We start from the raw sequence: 17,068 nt of genomic DNA on the forward strand, positions 1-17,068 counted from the left end.
AACATTTTTGCACGGCAATTTGTGGCATGGAATTTCCACTGTCCCTCAAGATTAAATGAATATAATTAATATTGTCATTATTTAAAATGCAGTAATGGTTAAACATTTCTTTGTCCTAGGTGTGACTGTTTGAAGCATGGTTTAATAAATTACAACTTTTATAAATGAAAAAATAAGCATAAAAGTTAATAAATACCTCCAGCATATTTGTACAAGTGTTTATTTTAGTAAATGCCAATAATCTTTTCATCCATATATTTCTGAAAGCGTAAGTACTTGATACATTTTGTCTCTGAAAACCATGTCCTCTGGTGTGACTCCTTGTCCTGATTTTAAATCGGCCGTATGGCAAACGTGTTTCTGAACGCTGCTTATGATGGTCAAACCTGCGCCGTCCCAGCATGCTTCACTCTCAGCCAATCACGATGCTGCTCTATCAGTTGCTTGTTCTTCGAGCGATCAGAGCCGTGAACGATCGGTTTGTTTTTTGTGCAGACGGATATAAATCATGTGTCGCAGACGGCAGTCGTAAAGAGAGAGAGAGACTCCTGGCTTTGATAAGGACACATGCTAATTTCCAAACCTTCATGCTGAGCTATTGAGATGGATGATCGGAGCCGTGACAGCGGCGCTTCATTAGGTGTTATCACAGTCTCCTGCATCTGAACACTTCCTCATGCCTTTCAAACGCTCTTCTGACACTTCTGTGTCTGTGTCTGTAGATGCACATTATAAGCGACTCTATACACATTATAAGTTCATCTGGAGCAGCTTTTACTATAAACCGTGAAAAGATCACAGTGAAACACGATGCACATCAGAATACATATTTCTATAACTGCAATGCAGTATTTGGGATTTGATTTCTAATTCCAGGCAGTGACTGCAGCTCTGTGAACGTCAGATTCACCGCATGACGTCTGACAAATAAACAGCAGCATTAATAGGAGTTAAAGGCTGATTTGCATAATTTATTCCATTCTCGTGTGTAGTTGTGTTTTAGTCAAATGAGCAGCAGCAGTTGAGAAGCCGAGGTCTCGTACCTGTGCAGCATTAAATACACGCATGTGAACGAGACGCTGAACACAACCCAATCAAACACTGCTGTCACACTGGGCTCGAAATGATGAGGAAACGCTAATAATTCAATTCAATTACGATATAATAAACAACAGTTGTCTAAATAAAATCATTTAAAATAAATTTTTTAATATTTAAAAAATATTAAATATCAAATACTATATTAAAATAACTTCTGTCATCATTTACTAACCCTTATGTCATTATGGACCTGTGAGTTTTGTGGAACGCAGAAGAACTTTGACTTTCCCTGTATGGACAATAAAACACTCAGAATATCTTCTTTTGTGTTTCACTGAGTAGAGAACATCATACAGATTAATGACAAAATTATCATTTTTAAGCACTCTATCATGTGTTTTGACCTGATCTGATCTCTGATACAGACAGACTGATTAATTATTAATAAGCAGGATCATTATGATCTTGATTTGCGTTTCTGATAGTTGTCTGGTTGCATCTTTCTGACAAGACCGCAGTGTGTGTGTGTGTGTGTGTGTGTGTGTGTGTGTGTGTGTGTGTGTGTGTGTGTGTGAGAGAGAGAGCCCCATCTGTGCTCCAGACTCAGTGTGGTGAAGCAGCTGTCATCTCACCCTGATCTCCGCTGTTCCCCGGGGAGCCTTTAGCCAGTGCAGATTCTCTCTGTCAGACACAGTCTTCAGTCAAACCCTCCGTAGAGTGTGAGTGTCACTGGTTAAGATGGTTAAGAACTGACTAGTTGTCTTTGAATGCTGTACAGACTGACTTCTGAAGTGCAAGTCCAATAAACACGATCTGGATGAGTTAAAATGGTACAGTTTACTGAAAACTTTGGACAAATTATATATATATATATATATATATATATATATATATATATATATATATATATTTAAAAAACATATGTCTTTTTGTTAAGCAACATATTTGATCCTCATTTTGTGGCTCATATAGTCTGACACAGTGAGAATATGAAGGAAAAAAGCTCAATTTGATTCAGAGACTCAAACTGAGCAAAAATATGAATGATAAAATAATATGAGTAAAAACATGAATGAACCTATTTTTGTGCGTGTGTGTGTGTATACAAAAATATGAATGATGCAATTGACCACTCTGTTTTGACTTCTCGTTTGAAGCACTGGCTGGGCATTCAGTGTAATGCTCTCAAATGGTTTTAGTCCTGTACAGGTTCTCTGTTAGTGTTGGTGAATTTACTTCAGATGCAGCTCCCCTTACGTGCGGTGTCCCTCAAGGCTCTATTCTCGCTCCAATCCTGTTCTCATTGTAAATGCTTCCCCTGGGGTAAATTTTTAGGAAACAGGGTAGGTTTCCTTCCATTTTTATGCAGATGATACCCAAATCTATCTGCCCCTGGAATCTAATTACAAGGGTTTGGATGCTCTGCTGGCATGTCTAGCTGATGTTAATGCCTGGATGTCCCTAAATTTTCTTCACCTTAATGAAGGCAAAACTGAGATGAGTTATTGAATCATCAGAATTTGGTAGCTCTCCTGGTGTAAATCTTGGCCATTTGTCTTCCTGTGTGAAACCAGTAGTATTGCTCTCAAATTTGACAAAAAGATTAGTACAGTTATTAAAACAGTTTTTTTCCATCTCAGTCTTCGCTAAAATGAAAACATTTCTTTCTTTTAAGGACTTTTAAAGGGTCATTCATGCTTTTATTTCAACAAGGCTCAATAACTGTAATTCCCTTTATATGGGTATTATTCAAGCATCTCTTAATCGACTTCAAATGGTACAAAATGCTGCTGCTAGGCTCCTTACTGGTGTGTGCAAATGGGAGCACATTACCCTACTATTCATATCTGGGAGCATTGGCTCCCAATTCGTTATAGAATTAAATTTAAAGTCCTGCTGCTGGTTTTTAAAGCTCTGAATGGGATAACTTCTGTGTTTTATTATCTGCTCACAGTCCTGGAAGGTCTCTTAGGTCTTCCAACCAGAGACTATTAAACGTTTCTTGGGCTAAATTGAAATAAAGAGCTGACTGAGTCTTTGCTGTTGCTGCTCCGAAACTCTGGAACAGCCTCTATACTGAACGAGTTTACAGCCAAACTTAAAACCAAGCTTTTTTCTCTAGCATTTCATTCTAGTTATTGTGCTGTGTTAGCTCTGTTCTGTGCTGTAAATTATGTTGTTTTGGGTGTTAATGTTGTTTTTTTCGTTGATTGTAAAGCACCTTGGTAAACAATCATTGTTTTTATTGGTGCTATATAAATAAAGTTAAGTTGAGATATGCTAATATTTCTATGATGAAATTGTGTTGCTTGTAATGTTAATCAATGAGATCTTCATAATAGTACAGCAGATACTGACATAAAATGATCTGTGCACTCTATCTGCAGTAATGTGTGTCAGTGAGATGAGATGTAAATGATCCGCACATATAACACAGTGATGGAGAGCTGAAGAAATCAAGGCTCCTCAGAAGATGTGAGATGTTCTGGAGGCTTGTGAAGATCATTCCTCCGCTGAGGAACAGTGAAAGTAAAGCTTCTGGAAACAAACGCTCCTCAAAAGATCCTGAGGATCAGATTTGAGACTCTAAAACATGATTGATGGAGAATCAAGTAAAGCTGAGCTGCTTCAGTCCAGCAAGAGTTCATCTGGAGATATTACTGACCTTATTCTGACCTTTACTTGATCACAATCAGGAAAGATTTCAGCTCGAGCTAAAGCTGGATGTTTGATCATTTACACTAAAAGAGCTTTGACTGGGCGTTGAACTTGTTTTGACCTCACTGATTGGAGTGTTTTTAAGCTGCTGCCACCAACCTGGACAAGCTCACAGAGAATGGAACATCTTATATCAGTTTCTGTGAGGGTATGTGTATTCCTACCAGGACTCATCTAACTTACAACAACGACAAACCATGGTTCACTGCAAAACTCAGACAGCTCAATCAGGTCAAAGAAGATGCTTACAGGAAGGGAGACAATGTCTGGCATAAACAGGCCAAATACACACTGGAAAAGGAGATCAGAGTGGCGAAGAGGAATTATTCTGAAAAACTAAGGACTCAGTTCACCTCCAGTGACTCAGCATCAGTGTGGAAAGGCCTGAAGGACATCACCAACTAAAAGACACCATCCCAAACACTGTGGAGAATCAGCAACTGGCAGACGATCTGAATTAGTTTTACTGCAGGTTTGAAAAAGCACACCACACCCAGCCTGAACACCTCTCCACACGATCATTCACACCTCCTGTGGCTTTAACGTCTGTAGTCATGAAATCATTTGAAAAACTGGTGCTGGCCCACCTGAAGGACATCACTGGACCCTTGCTGGATCCTTTTCAGTTTGCCTACAGAGCAAACAGGTCTGTAGACGATGCAGTAAACTTTGATCCTGTTTGTGGACTTCAGCTCAGCCTTTAACACGATCATGCCAAACCTCCTCCTGCCCAAACTAACTCAGCTCTCCGTGCCCACCTCCGTCTGTCAGTGGATCAACAGCTTCCTGACAGACAGGCAGCAGCTAGTGAGGCTGGGAAAATACACATCCAGCACCCGTACAATCAGCACCGGAGCTCCCCAGGGCTGTGTCCTCTCCCCACTGCTCTTCTCCCTGTACACTAATAATTGCACATCTAAGGACCCCTCTGTCAAGCTCCTGAAGTTTGCAGATGACACCACACTCATCGGCCTCATTCAGGACGGTGACGAGTCTGCTTACAGACAGGAGGTTAAAGAGCTGGCTGTCTGGTGCACTCTCAACAACCTGGAGCTTAACACGCTCAAAACAGTGGAGATGATCGTGGACCATCTGGTCGACGCTACAGAGCCCTGAGCAGCAGAACGACCAGACACAGGAACAGTTTCTTCCCTCAGGCAATCCATCTAATGAACACTTGATAATAACTGTGGAACACATTACACTATTTTTACACTCATACATCTGGTTTTTCACGTTCCTCACTGTAAGATCTGATGTTGAGGGTGTTTATCTCTCTCTCTCTCTCTCGACCACAGACAGGATGTTTTAAATGATTAAAGATGTTACATCGAGTTCAACACTCTCAGAACGAGATTATTGGGATTAAATGCAAAGGTCAGACCTGAATACGTGTGAGCACTAGTGACTATATTAAATTGTTTCTAGTTTGTCACACTAGAAGGTGCAGGTCTGTCTGAGAGCATTGCATTGTGGGAAATTATAACATCAAAACTGAGAAAAATGCATTTGAATTGATTTCTGATTGATTTGATCTGAATGTTACAATCTGCGTTTCACCTTGAAGAACATCAAGTCACTGATAAATGACCTACAGCAGTGTGTGTGTGTGTGTGTGTGTGTGTGTGTGTGTGTGTGTGTGTGTGTGTGTGTGTGTGTGTGACAGAGAGATCGATAAGGTGACCGGACACACGGTAACCATGGTGACGGGCAATAATGAAGAGATGAGGAGATAAGAGAGAGTGGATGGGATGTGAGGAGATCAACACTCTCAAATACATTCACACACAAACACACACACACGCACACACGCACAAACACACACGCACACACACACACACACACACACGCACACACGCACAAACACACACACACGCACACACGCACAAACACACACGCACACACACACACACACACGCACACACGCACAAACACACACACACACACACACGCACACACACACACACGCACACACAAACACACACACACACGCACAAACACACACACACACACACACACACGCACGCACTCAGTGCTGATCAGGGTGGCTGTGATCCGGTGTGTTTGTCATATTTTCTCAGTAAGAGTGGTTTTTCTGATGTTCTTTCTGACCTGTGCGTGTGTTTGAACCGCAGCAGGATAATATCGCTCTGCTTTAATCTGTGCATTGGGTCGCGTTCAGTCATCCATCCATCCATCCATCATTCTGATGTTCAATATGTAATTCTAACTATCTTTCTATAATTTTATTGTTTTATCTATTGTTTTAACATTCTGTCATTCTATCATTCTAATGTTCTATATATCTGTATATCTTACTATCTACCTTTAGGTTATTTCTTCTTCATGGCTTCAGTTTATAAAAAAAATATATTTGAAAATATCTGAAATTCCAAGAATAATAATAAGAGTTTAGATGTTAGAGTTTAGCACAGCAGTGAGACTTAAATTTACAGATGAAGTGTGTGTGTGTGTGTTTCAGAGCTCAGATCCGTGCGTCTGTCTCATTGCACATGCGGAGCGTGTCGTTCTGTCAGACTATCGCATTAAAATCCGCTGCTGAGGGAAACCTGACAGGTTTTTTTCAATTACATCTGCTTCAGCGCGTCAAATAAAGGATGCTCTCCGTCTCTCCTCACAACCGTTCTGCTCCATCCCGTCTCTTCCATCCTCTTTTTGTATTTGTAAAAGTATTTCCATCTCAGGACAGCGCTCCATGAAGAAGAGCTATCGTCCGTGCTCGATGCAGATGAGGAGCGTTTGAGATTCATCAGTCTTCTACTCAAACTTCTACTCTTCTACTCTAGTTTTTCAAGCGCCTGTCCAGACCAGCATGTCTATGCATCTTCTGGGCTGATTTTGAAGGAAGTCCGTTAAACATGTTAAATAGAGCTAAAGTCATTCGCTTCACACTGAACGTGTTCTTCTTCTGATGTGTTGCTTGTTCTTAAACAGGTCCATATGGTCAAAAGTTTGGAAAAATTAAGATTATTCAGTGCTTTTGTAAGAAGTCTCTTCTGCTCAAGGCTGCATTTATTTAGTCAAAACACTGTAAAAATAGTGAAATAATTTTAGAATTGTAGCTAAACCCCAGCCAGACAATGGTGAAGCGTACTGATATTTCAAAAAGCTTTTATTTTCTTACACCTTTTTCTTCTTGAAACACTGTAAGAGCTACTGGACAGATAAATAACATAAATCTAATGTCGCTCTAAAACGCTCTGAAATCGTTAAGTTCTAAAGGAAAGGAGGGGATAATTAAGCACCTAACTGGAACGGGAACAAGGTATTGTGTTTAGTTTGTTTAATGTTTATGTGCATTAAATGGCTATTTGTAATGTATTTATATATTGTTGGTATATATATATATATATATATATATATATAATATACTGTTTAATATACTGTTTAATGTGGCCTTCGGCTAATGTTTGTGTTCGTAAGAGCTAATTATTTTCTTCCTTCCTTCCGTGTGTGCGTCTCACTAACCAGTCCCTCCTTTCTAGACACGAAATTAACGTTCCACGATAGAGGCAGAAATAAAGGACTCATTACATTAACAGAGGAGACTAATAAAATAAAGTTCAAAAGTAATTATTACTTATTTACTCTTTCCTTAGAGTTAGTTACAAGAATTTCAAACAGCTGTTTTCTGTGTGAATCTCTGTTAACGTGTAATTTATTTCAGTGATGTGCAGCTGTATTTTCAGCATCATTATTACAGTTTCCACAAAAATATTGAGCAGCACAACTGTGTTCAACATTGATAATAATCAGAAATGTTTATTTTCATGATTTCTGAAGATCATGTGACACTGAAGACTGGAGGAATGATGCTGAAAATACAGTGGAGCATCACAGAAATAAATTACACTTTAACACAGATTCACACAGAAAACAGATGTTTTACATTTTAATAATATTTAGCCATTTTTGGATGTGAAGTTAAACCTCTGAAATGCGTCTCAGACTCGGTTCTGCAGCGTTTCACTGCATCTAGCTGAACACAGAAACACGTCTCGTGTGAACGGCCTCTCATCAGCAGCTGAAAGCCAGATCAAATTAATCAAAGTATTGTCTAATAAGCTGGGTGTGCATGCCGCTGGATGGTTTATCATGCTGAGCACTGAATTATCATCTCTCTCACACAAAAACAAAGACACAGATTGAATAAGGGCTTCTCAGCAGGTATGAATTAGCATTTGAATTATCAGCGTCTGAATGAAAGCCTCCAGACAGATTAATACATAATAGAAACACACCTTCATTTACACACACAAACAGTGTTATTTGAGCATTATTCAGATGCTGTTACACTTATTGTTTTAACTTAGTTTTTAGTTTTGTAGTTCTCTGTTTTCTTTGAAAGTTTGTTTCCCCCATGGAATAAAAAAAATAATAAAATGTAATTGTGACTTTGCATCTTACAATTCATAGCTTATGTAGAGATATGAGAACTATAAACTAAAAATTCTGAGATTTGGATTTGCAATTCTCAGAAAGAAATCACAATTTTGCGATAAATTACCTTTTTATTGAATTTTTTATCTTGGCAGAAACTAAAACTGAATTGTAAGGAGTAATTTCAGAATTCTGAGGAAAATTGAGTTCATATCATAATTGTGAGAAACAAAGTCTAAATTGTGAAGTATTTTTTTATGTATTTATTTTTTATTAAATGGTGGAAACAGATTTCTATAGTTTGCAGTTTATATTTTGTCATTTTTGGACTTTTTGCTATTTTTGAAATATCTATAACTTATGCTATGCATTTTAAATTTTGTTATAACTATGACAAGATATGGTCTAAATGTATTACAATGAGTCCTCTGCACAATCTTACTTTGCTGCAGCCTAGAATTAAATGACACACAAGTCCCTTTTTTAATACTGAAAAGCTGTTTTTTTTTAAAGCGCTATGTAAATAACGGTGACCTGGCTTGACTTGATGATGCACATTATGCATAATTATGATGCATTATAGCCTGTAGTTGCCATTTACTGTATAATGCATTATACATGAAGTGTTATCGGAGTAACAGATGAGACGTGTCTCTCTCTCTCTCTCTCTCTCTCTCTGTCTCTGTCTCTCTCTCTGTCTCTCTCTCTCTCTGTCTCTCTCTCTCTCTCTGTCTCTCTCTCTCTCTCTCTCTCTCTCTGTCTCTCTCTCTCTCTCTCTCTGTCTCTGTCTCTCTCTCTCTCTCTCTCTCTCTCTTTCTCTGTCTCTCTCTCTCTCTCTCTCTGTCTCTGTCTCTCTCTCTCTCTCTCTCTCTCTCTCTCTTTCTCTGTCTCTCTCTCTCTCTCTCTCTCTCTCTCTCTCTCTCTCTGTCTCTGTCTCTCTCTCTCTTTCTCTCTCTCTCTCTCTTTCTCTCAGGCTCGGACGCCCGACGGTCTTTCGTGGAGCTGCGGTTCATGCTGGAGCCTCAGGACTCGGTGACGGTTCGGGGCGGTGTGCTGCAGCTGGACTGTGAGGCGCGCTCGGATCAGGGCGTTCCGGTCATCTCCTGGAAGAAGGACGGCGTGCTGCTGAGCGCGGTGGTGGACGAGCGCAGACAGCTGCTGTCCAACGGGTCGCTCCTGGTGCAGAACGTGTTGCACTCGCGTCACCACCGGCCGGACGAGGGCTCGTATCAGTGCCTGGCCACGCTGGAGGGCCTCGGAGCCATCGTCAGCCGCACCGCTAAAGTCACCGTCGCTGGTAAGAGATGCACACAGCTCACAGCTCACTTTTATGAGATCAAAAGAGGTCAACTATAAGATTTGCTTAGATCCAGTGAGAGTCTTACAAGAGTAAATAAAAGAGCTGGTTATTTCAGTGAGTTTTGTATAGTATTTTCTTTACTCATTACTTCAAAAACTGTGTCCAAAAAGTATTATATGTTATGTATTTGAGGTCCGAGATATGGGAACAGTGAAGAGAGAGAGAGAGAGAGAGAGAGAGAGAGAGAGAGGGCCCTATCATACACCCAGGCGCAGCACAAGTGTGTTTGCAAGTTTCAGTCCAGCGCTGTTCGCATTTTCCCGTCCAGCGCCACATTGTTTAATTGGCAAATGCATTTGCACTCATTTGTGCAATATATGTAATAAATAATGTATATATAATATATATACTATTTGTATATATGCCTACATGTCATAATGGATAGTCATCGCATGTATCAGAATTAGGCTATCTATTTGCTCGCATACGAACAGCTCTGTTTCATCTCGGAGATGCGTTCTGTCTTTGCGCTTGCCAAATTCTGCCGTGTAAATAGCAAATCCATCATGGCACGAGTGCAACAGGCTCTTAAAGGGAACGGCAGATGAGACTCTGATTGGTTTATTGCACGTTACGCCCAAAAAACACCCATTACTCACTAAGACAATAGCGGACAACCCGTGTAGACCATGCGCCCGTGCGCACTAACCGTTTTTCCGTCGTTAAAATAGCAAAAGTGGATTTGGACACGTCCTGAGTGCACCTGCGCTGTACACTTTACACTTTGTGTTTAGATCGTTCAAACAGGGCCCAGAGAGGCAGCAATCGTTTTGCATTTTAAGTCCTAGGAAACGCATGAATCGTTTTGCAGCAATCGTTTTGCATTTTAAGTCAGCATTGCCGTCTAATCAGCCAACATTGTGTTAAATAACCTGCATAGCACTTCATCTTTATAGCATGGAATTTTGACCAAATATATTCAAGCTTGATTTTTGGAAAATGTTGCAACTAAATGTAAATTTTTTGTTGTTGTTGGAGGTGAAAGATTACAGTTGTTGATGTATAAGGTAATAAAAAATATATAAAAAAAAAAAGTCAACTTAGGCACTTTAAGCGCTGAAGATAGTCTGAGATGGATTAAAGTGTTTGCTTTAAACATTTTATATATTTATGGCAAACTCTTTTATCCAAAGCAACTTGTGCTGCATTTAAAGTAAACATTCACATTTTTATCACTTCATGCGTTTCCTAGGATTTGACCCCATGACCCTTGTGTTGCAAGCGTCTGCTTCACTGTTTAAGCTTTCAGGAAAAGTAAGTAAATAACTGGAAGAATAACAAAGAGCAGTAAAAGGTATCACTGTTTGCACTTCAAACCAGTGTGTTTATGATTACAATAATGCATTATAATAATATGTAAAAAAAAAAAAAAAAAAATACCAGTTTGTAAACTCAAGCAGCATAACAAGCTGTTTAGTAAAATAACTAAAAAAGTGAATGACACCAGACAACTGCTCTTGCATTAAAAACATGGATATCCTGAAGGTTAAACTGTTCTCAGAAAAGTATTTTTTCACTAAAGTAAGGTTGGGGCAAGTTGTCACATTTTATTTGATGTCTTGTTGAACTCTGTTTATTTTCCTTATGAAGATTAATAAACACAATTGTCTGTGGACACACACACACACACACACACACACACACACAGATACTGTGATGGCATTAGATATTCACATGTGCTTCATTATCACAGCATTAACATCATGCAGCAGGCCGCTACAGTAATATATGCGCCGCCTGTTGTTTGTTTTGACCCACATGGTGAGCTTACACACATTACATCAGGACTCAGACTAACACTGGACACACATGGCATGGTTTTCAGAGTCAGATCACTGCTCTTCTCTCACTGCACCATCTAGCTGCTGCTGCTCTCTATGGGCTTTTCTCTTTAAGGGTCAGTGATGCAGTGTTGCCAGATAATGCTACAAAAAAACAACAAAACAGTTCAAATCTTTTGGTTTAGAAATAAGAAATTCCTCAAGCAGCTTTCTGTGCACACGATCTGAAATGGAACAAAATAGGGATGAGTATCGGCTTCATCGTGTGCTTAAATGGACAAATTCACACAAACATATTTCAGAATGTCCTGATTGGAGAGTTTTCACGTTTACGCAGTCAGTCTTGCCATAAGTGAAGATACACAGTTGGGTAGGTAATCAGTTGTTAAATACTTCTCAGTATATTAGATTTATGCATTCTATGCTGCTGTTTCTGTTACTTAATGTGAATTAAACAACAAAAGAAACAGGATAATTTCTTTCCCTGCTCTTCACTAAATAACTTAATAACATCAATATACATTTAATTAATACGGTTAAGACTATGCAGCATTTTAATTTTACATTTGATTGCTTCATTCAGTTTCTGTAGACCAGACTAATATTTGTTAATAGCTTAAATAGTTTATTCCATTTATGTATTTTTTTTCTTCTTATCTAGTCCTAGTAATCTGATTATGAGCATTTTAAAGCATAATATAATATCATTCTTCTTCTTTTTCTTTCGGCTGCTCCCATTAGGGGTCGCCACAGCGGATCATCCGTCTCCATACCACCTTGTCCTCTACATCTGCCTCTTTTACACCAACTACCTGCATGTCTTCCCTCACCACATCCATGAACCTCCTCCTTGGTCTTCCTCTTTTCCTCCTTCCTGGTGGCTCCATCCTCAGCATTCTCCTACCAATATAATTCATGTCCCTCCTCTGCACATGTCCAAACCATCTCAATCTCGCCTCCCTCACCTTGTCACCAAAACGTCCAACATGCGCTGTCCCTCTAATAAACTCATTTCTAATCTTGTCCATCCTCGTCACTCCCAACGAAAACCTTAACATCTTCAGCTCTGCTACCTCCAGCTCCGCCTCCTGCCTTTTACTCAATGCCACTGTCTCTAACCCATACAACATCGCAGGTCTCACCACAGTCCTATAAACTTTTCCTTTCATTCTTGCAGATACTTTACTATCACAAATCACTCCTGTCACTCTTCTCCACCCACTCCACCCTGCCTGCACTCTTTTCTTCACTTCCCTAACACACTCTCCATTACTTTGCACTGTTGACCCCAGGTACCTGAACTCCTCCACCTTCTTCACCTCTTCCCCCTGTAACCGCACCACTCCACTGCCCTCCCTCTCATTTACGCACATGTACTCTGTCTTACTCCTACTGACTTTCATTCCCCTCCTCTCCAGCACGTACCTCCACCTCTCCAGGCTCTTCTCAACCTGCTCACTACTCTCACCACAAATCACAATATCATCCGCAAACATCATAGTCCAGGGAGACTCTTGTCTGACCTCGTCCGTCAACCTGTCCATCACCACTGCAAACAGGAAAGGGCTCAGGGCCGATCCTTGATGCAGTCCAACCTTCACCTTGAACCAGTCTGTCGTTCCTACTGCACACTTCACTGCAGTCACACTATCCTCATACATGTCCTGCACCACCCTCACATACTTCTCTGACACACCTGACTTCCTCATACAATACCACAACTCCTCTCTTGGCACTCTGTCGTACGCTTTCTCTAGATCCACAAATACACAATGCAGCTCCTTCTGTCCTTCTCTATACTTCTCCATCAACGTTCTCAAAGCAAATATGGCATCTGTGGTGCTCTTCCTCGGCATGAAACCATACTGTTGCTCACAGATGGTCACCTCTTCTCTCAGCCTGGCTTCCACTACTCTTTCCCATAACTTCATGGTGTGACTGATCAACTTAATTCCCCTGTAGTTACTGCAGTTCTGCACATCTCCCTTATGCTTAAAGATCGGTACCAGCACACTCCTTCTCCATTCCTCAGGCATCCTCTCACCTTCCAAAATCTTGTTAAACAATCTGGTTAAAAACTCTACTGCCATCTCTCCTAAACATCTCCATGCTTCTACCGGTATGTCATCTGGTCCAACTGACTTTCCACTCTTCATCCTCTTAATTGCTGCTCTCACTTCCTCCTTACTAATCCTATCCACTTCCTGCTTTACTAACACCACATCATCCAACCTTCTCTCTCTCTCATTTTCCTCGTTCATCAGCTGCTCAAAATACTCCCTCCATCTTCTCAACAAACTCTCCTCACTCGTCAACACATTTCCATCTCCATCCTTTATTGCTCTAACTTGCAACACAATACCTGCCAACACCTGAATTTATCTTGTTTGAAGGATTTTTAAATACATCAGGAAGATGCTGTTTTTGGCTGTATTGTACATGAGTGCTTGTGCTGGATCAGTGTGATGACAGGATCATGATTATTATGGTCTGTCAGGAGGTCCGATCGCTGATCACTCATGTAACCAATCACGTCAATTCTAATTTAAGTTTGTTTGATTATTTATTTTGTTGTTTAATTTTATTTTTATTTAGTGTTTTGTTAATTTTTTTAAGGTTCCTTTTAATAAATTTTTAATGTTGCATTTTCTTTTACATTTTTATAATTTATTTAATCTCTTTTTTTTTGTTTAATCATGTTTGATTTCATTTTTTTCCAATTTCATATGTATTTTATTTATTTTTATATATTTCTATTTTTTTATATGTACTCTTATATTTATTAAAATTTCTTATTTTTTTTTTTTTTTATTAAATTTCTGTCCACTTATTTATTTATTTTCATATTTGCTGAATTGGAGATTTAGCTGATCTGGTTTGTTCAGTGTAGTATGTTCGTAGGAGGAAAGGAAGAGGACAAAGGTGTCGGCTGGACTGCTGACGAATTTATTAAACGAAAATAACTAAAAGTTCACAAACACCCAATGGTGACTTTTATTCTGTCACGTTCGCACAACACTTTCGGTTTACTCCTTCCGGTTTCTGTTTCCGGCTCGGGTCAGCAGTCCGTCTCTCTCTCGATTGCTTCCGTCTCTTCTGGCGTTTTATACTCTCTCCACGCCAATTACTGGAACAAGAAACAGGTGATGATAATTTTTGCCCAAACCACTCACTTACTGCTTGTCTCCTGATTCTCTCTCCCGCTGCAGACTTCGCTAAACCACGCCCCCCCTGCCACATACCCCCACCGCCCGTCTCAGGCCGGGGAGCCATCCGCCAAATCGCACACTTCTTTGGGTTGGCCGTGAGCCCCGCTCCCCTCAGTGACCTCAAGACAGCCCTCAGATGCTGCATATGCCGCTGCCAGTCATTACTAAATATAATGATATCATCCAGGTAGGCAGCCGCATATGCAGCATGGGGCTGCAGAATCTTATCCATGAGGCGCTGAAAGGTAGCAGGTGCCCCAAACAAGCCAAACAGAAGGGTAACAAATTGGTGTAAACCAAACGGCGTTGTAAAAGCTGTCTTTTCTCTGGATAATGGAGACAAGGGGATCTGCCAAAAGCCCTTTGTTAAGTCCAATGTTGAATAAAAACGAGCCGTGCCTAGCTGATCAAGCAACTCGTCAACCCGTGGCATTTGATACGCGTCGAATTTCGACACAGCATTCACCTTGCGATAATCCACACAGAACCGGACTGAGCCGTCCGTTTTCGGAACTAAAACTATCGGGCTCGCCCAGTTACTGTTGGATTCTTCTATTACCCCCATGTCAAGCATAGCGCCTAATTCAGCCTGAACTACTTTTTTCTTGTTCGCAGGTAAGCGATACGGCGGGCTGCGAAACTACCACGCCCGGCTCGGTCTCGATATGGTGCTGAATCAGGATAGTACGGCCCGGTAGGGGCTAGAAAACGTCGGCAAACTCTGCCTGTAATTTCGTTAAATCAGTGAGTAAGGATGGCGAGAGGTGATCTCCACCTGGAGACAGGGCGAGGGATTGTGGTTTGATATTCGCCTCTGGTCCGAGATCACCCCCCCCCCCCCCAATCACCGTTGCCAACATCACTGATTCTGCCTCATTCCATTTTTTAAGAAGGTTGAGGTGGTAGATCTGACGGGACCCGTTCCTATCGGACCGTATTACCTCATAATCGAGATCTCCGACTTGTCGTGCGACCTCAAACGGTCCCTGGTCCTGGGCTTGTAACAAATTCTCCATTGATAGCCGCCCCAATGTGTGGAGTTTTGTTCTCAAGTCCAGCACATACTGAATTTTGTTTTTGCCCTGAGATGGTCCCTCCTCCCAAGTTTCTCTCAGTACGTCGAGCACCCCCCGGGGCTGGCGTCCATAGAGAAGCTCGAAGGGGGAAAACCCCATAGAGGCTTGTGGGACCTCTCGCACAGCGAATAACAAGGGCTCTAGCCACCTATCCCAATTTTCCCAGGCTGTCGGTTTGTGGGTGATAGACGCTAGTTCGAATCGATTTAATGCCCAACAATCCGTACAGTTTGCGTAGCGTACGTGACATAAACGCCGTGCCCTGATCGGTGAGGATTTCTTTTGGAACCCCCACCCGGGAGATAAGACGAAACAGGGCATCCGCAACACTTTTAGCGGAAATGTTGCGGAGGGCCACCGCTTCAGGATATCGTGTTGCATAATCAACTATGACTAATGCAAAGCGATGTCCTCTTGCCGATCGCTCTAATGGCCCGATGAGGTCCATACTGATTCTCTCGAAGGGGACCTGCATTAAGGGAAGAGGGCGCAAAGGCGCTTTTGGGGCGGCCGGTGGGTTCACCAACTGACATTCCGGACAAGACGCGCACAACCTGCGCACGTTGTCATGAATGCCCGGCCAAAAGAAACGGGTCATGAGGCGATTTAGTGTTGCTGCCTGTCCCAAATGGCCCGCCATAGGGTTAGAATGAGCCGCATGGAAAAGCATTTCCCTGCGGCTCTTCGGAATTAACAATTGGGTTGTATTCACTTTTGTCCGAGCGTCTTGGGTCACTTGATACAACCGGTCTTTTAAAATTGCAAAATACGGATAGGTGAGTGGGAGGGCAGGTTGGAGAGGCTGGCCATCGATGGAGCGGACCTGTTGAAATGCATGCTTTAATGTCTCATCCTGAGACTGCTCCAGAGGAAAGTCATCACGCTCCGAGAGAATCAGTCTCCCGATTTCATTCAGTTCCCCTGAAGCAGACCCCAGCGGTCCTGGCTCAGTTTCTCCCACCTGTACCCGCGCGGTCTCCTTCCGTGCCTTACTTCCCCAAGAGGCATCCGCACATAACGACCCCAATAAAACTGTAAACCCGGGCCAATTCGTTCCCAAAATTATCGGATGCCGGAGGTGGGGACTAACCGCCACCTCTACACTATGCTTTCGTCCCCGGAATTGAATAATAATTGGGACGACCGGATACTCCACCACACCCCCGTGTACGCACCGCACCTTAACCACGCGGCTTGTATCCAATGCCCCCGGTTGTATCAGGCTTTGATGGATTGAGGTTTGGTTGCATCCTGAATCCACCAAGGATTCGGGGGTGACCTGTGGGACGTCCGGGACCCGGATCATTGTCCCCACCTCCATCACTGGACACCTGTCCACGAAATGCTCCGGGTCCCCGCAACGCCAACAGGCCAGCCCAGTCCTACCCGCCGCCCCAGTGGCAGGGAGTGGATTGGGGAATTGGCGCGGAGAGAGCGGAGAAACGGAAGCACTGTCCCTTCCGGAAGCCACAAGCCCCGCCC

At 41.8% G+C, this 17,068-nt stretch overlaps 1 protein-coding gene across 4 annotated transcripts in view; it reads left to right on the forward strand.

Annotated features, from left to right (window-relative positions):
* Nucleotides 1-17,068, forward strand: part of dcc (DCC netrin 1 receptor) — a 189,480-nt gene that overhangs the window by 34,120 nt on the left and 138,292 nt on the right. For all 4 annotated transcript variants that reach the window (XM_059549322.1, XM_059549323.1, XM_059549324.1 and 1 more), the window contains exon 2: nucleotides 9,134-9,457. In XM_059549322.1, coding sequence (XP_059405305.1) covers nucleotides 9,134-9,457 — 324 coding nt within the window. The remainder of the gene's footprint in view (nucleotides 1-9,133; nucleotides 9,458-17,068) is intronic.

Source organism: Carassius carassius, chromosome 5, assembly GCF_963082965.1.
Source record: "Carassius carassius chromosome 5, fCarCar2.1, whole genome shotgun sequence".
In the NCBI taxonomy this organism is placed as follows: Eukaryota; Metazoa; Chordata; class Actinopteri; order Cypriniformes; family Cyprinidae; genus Carassius; species Carassius carassius.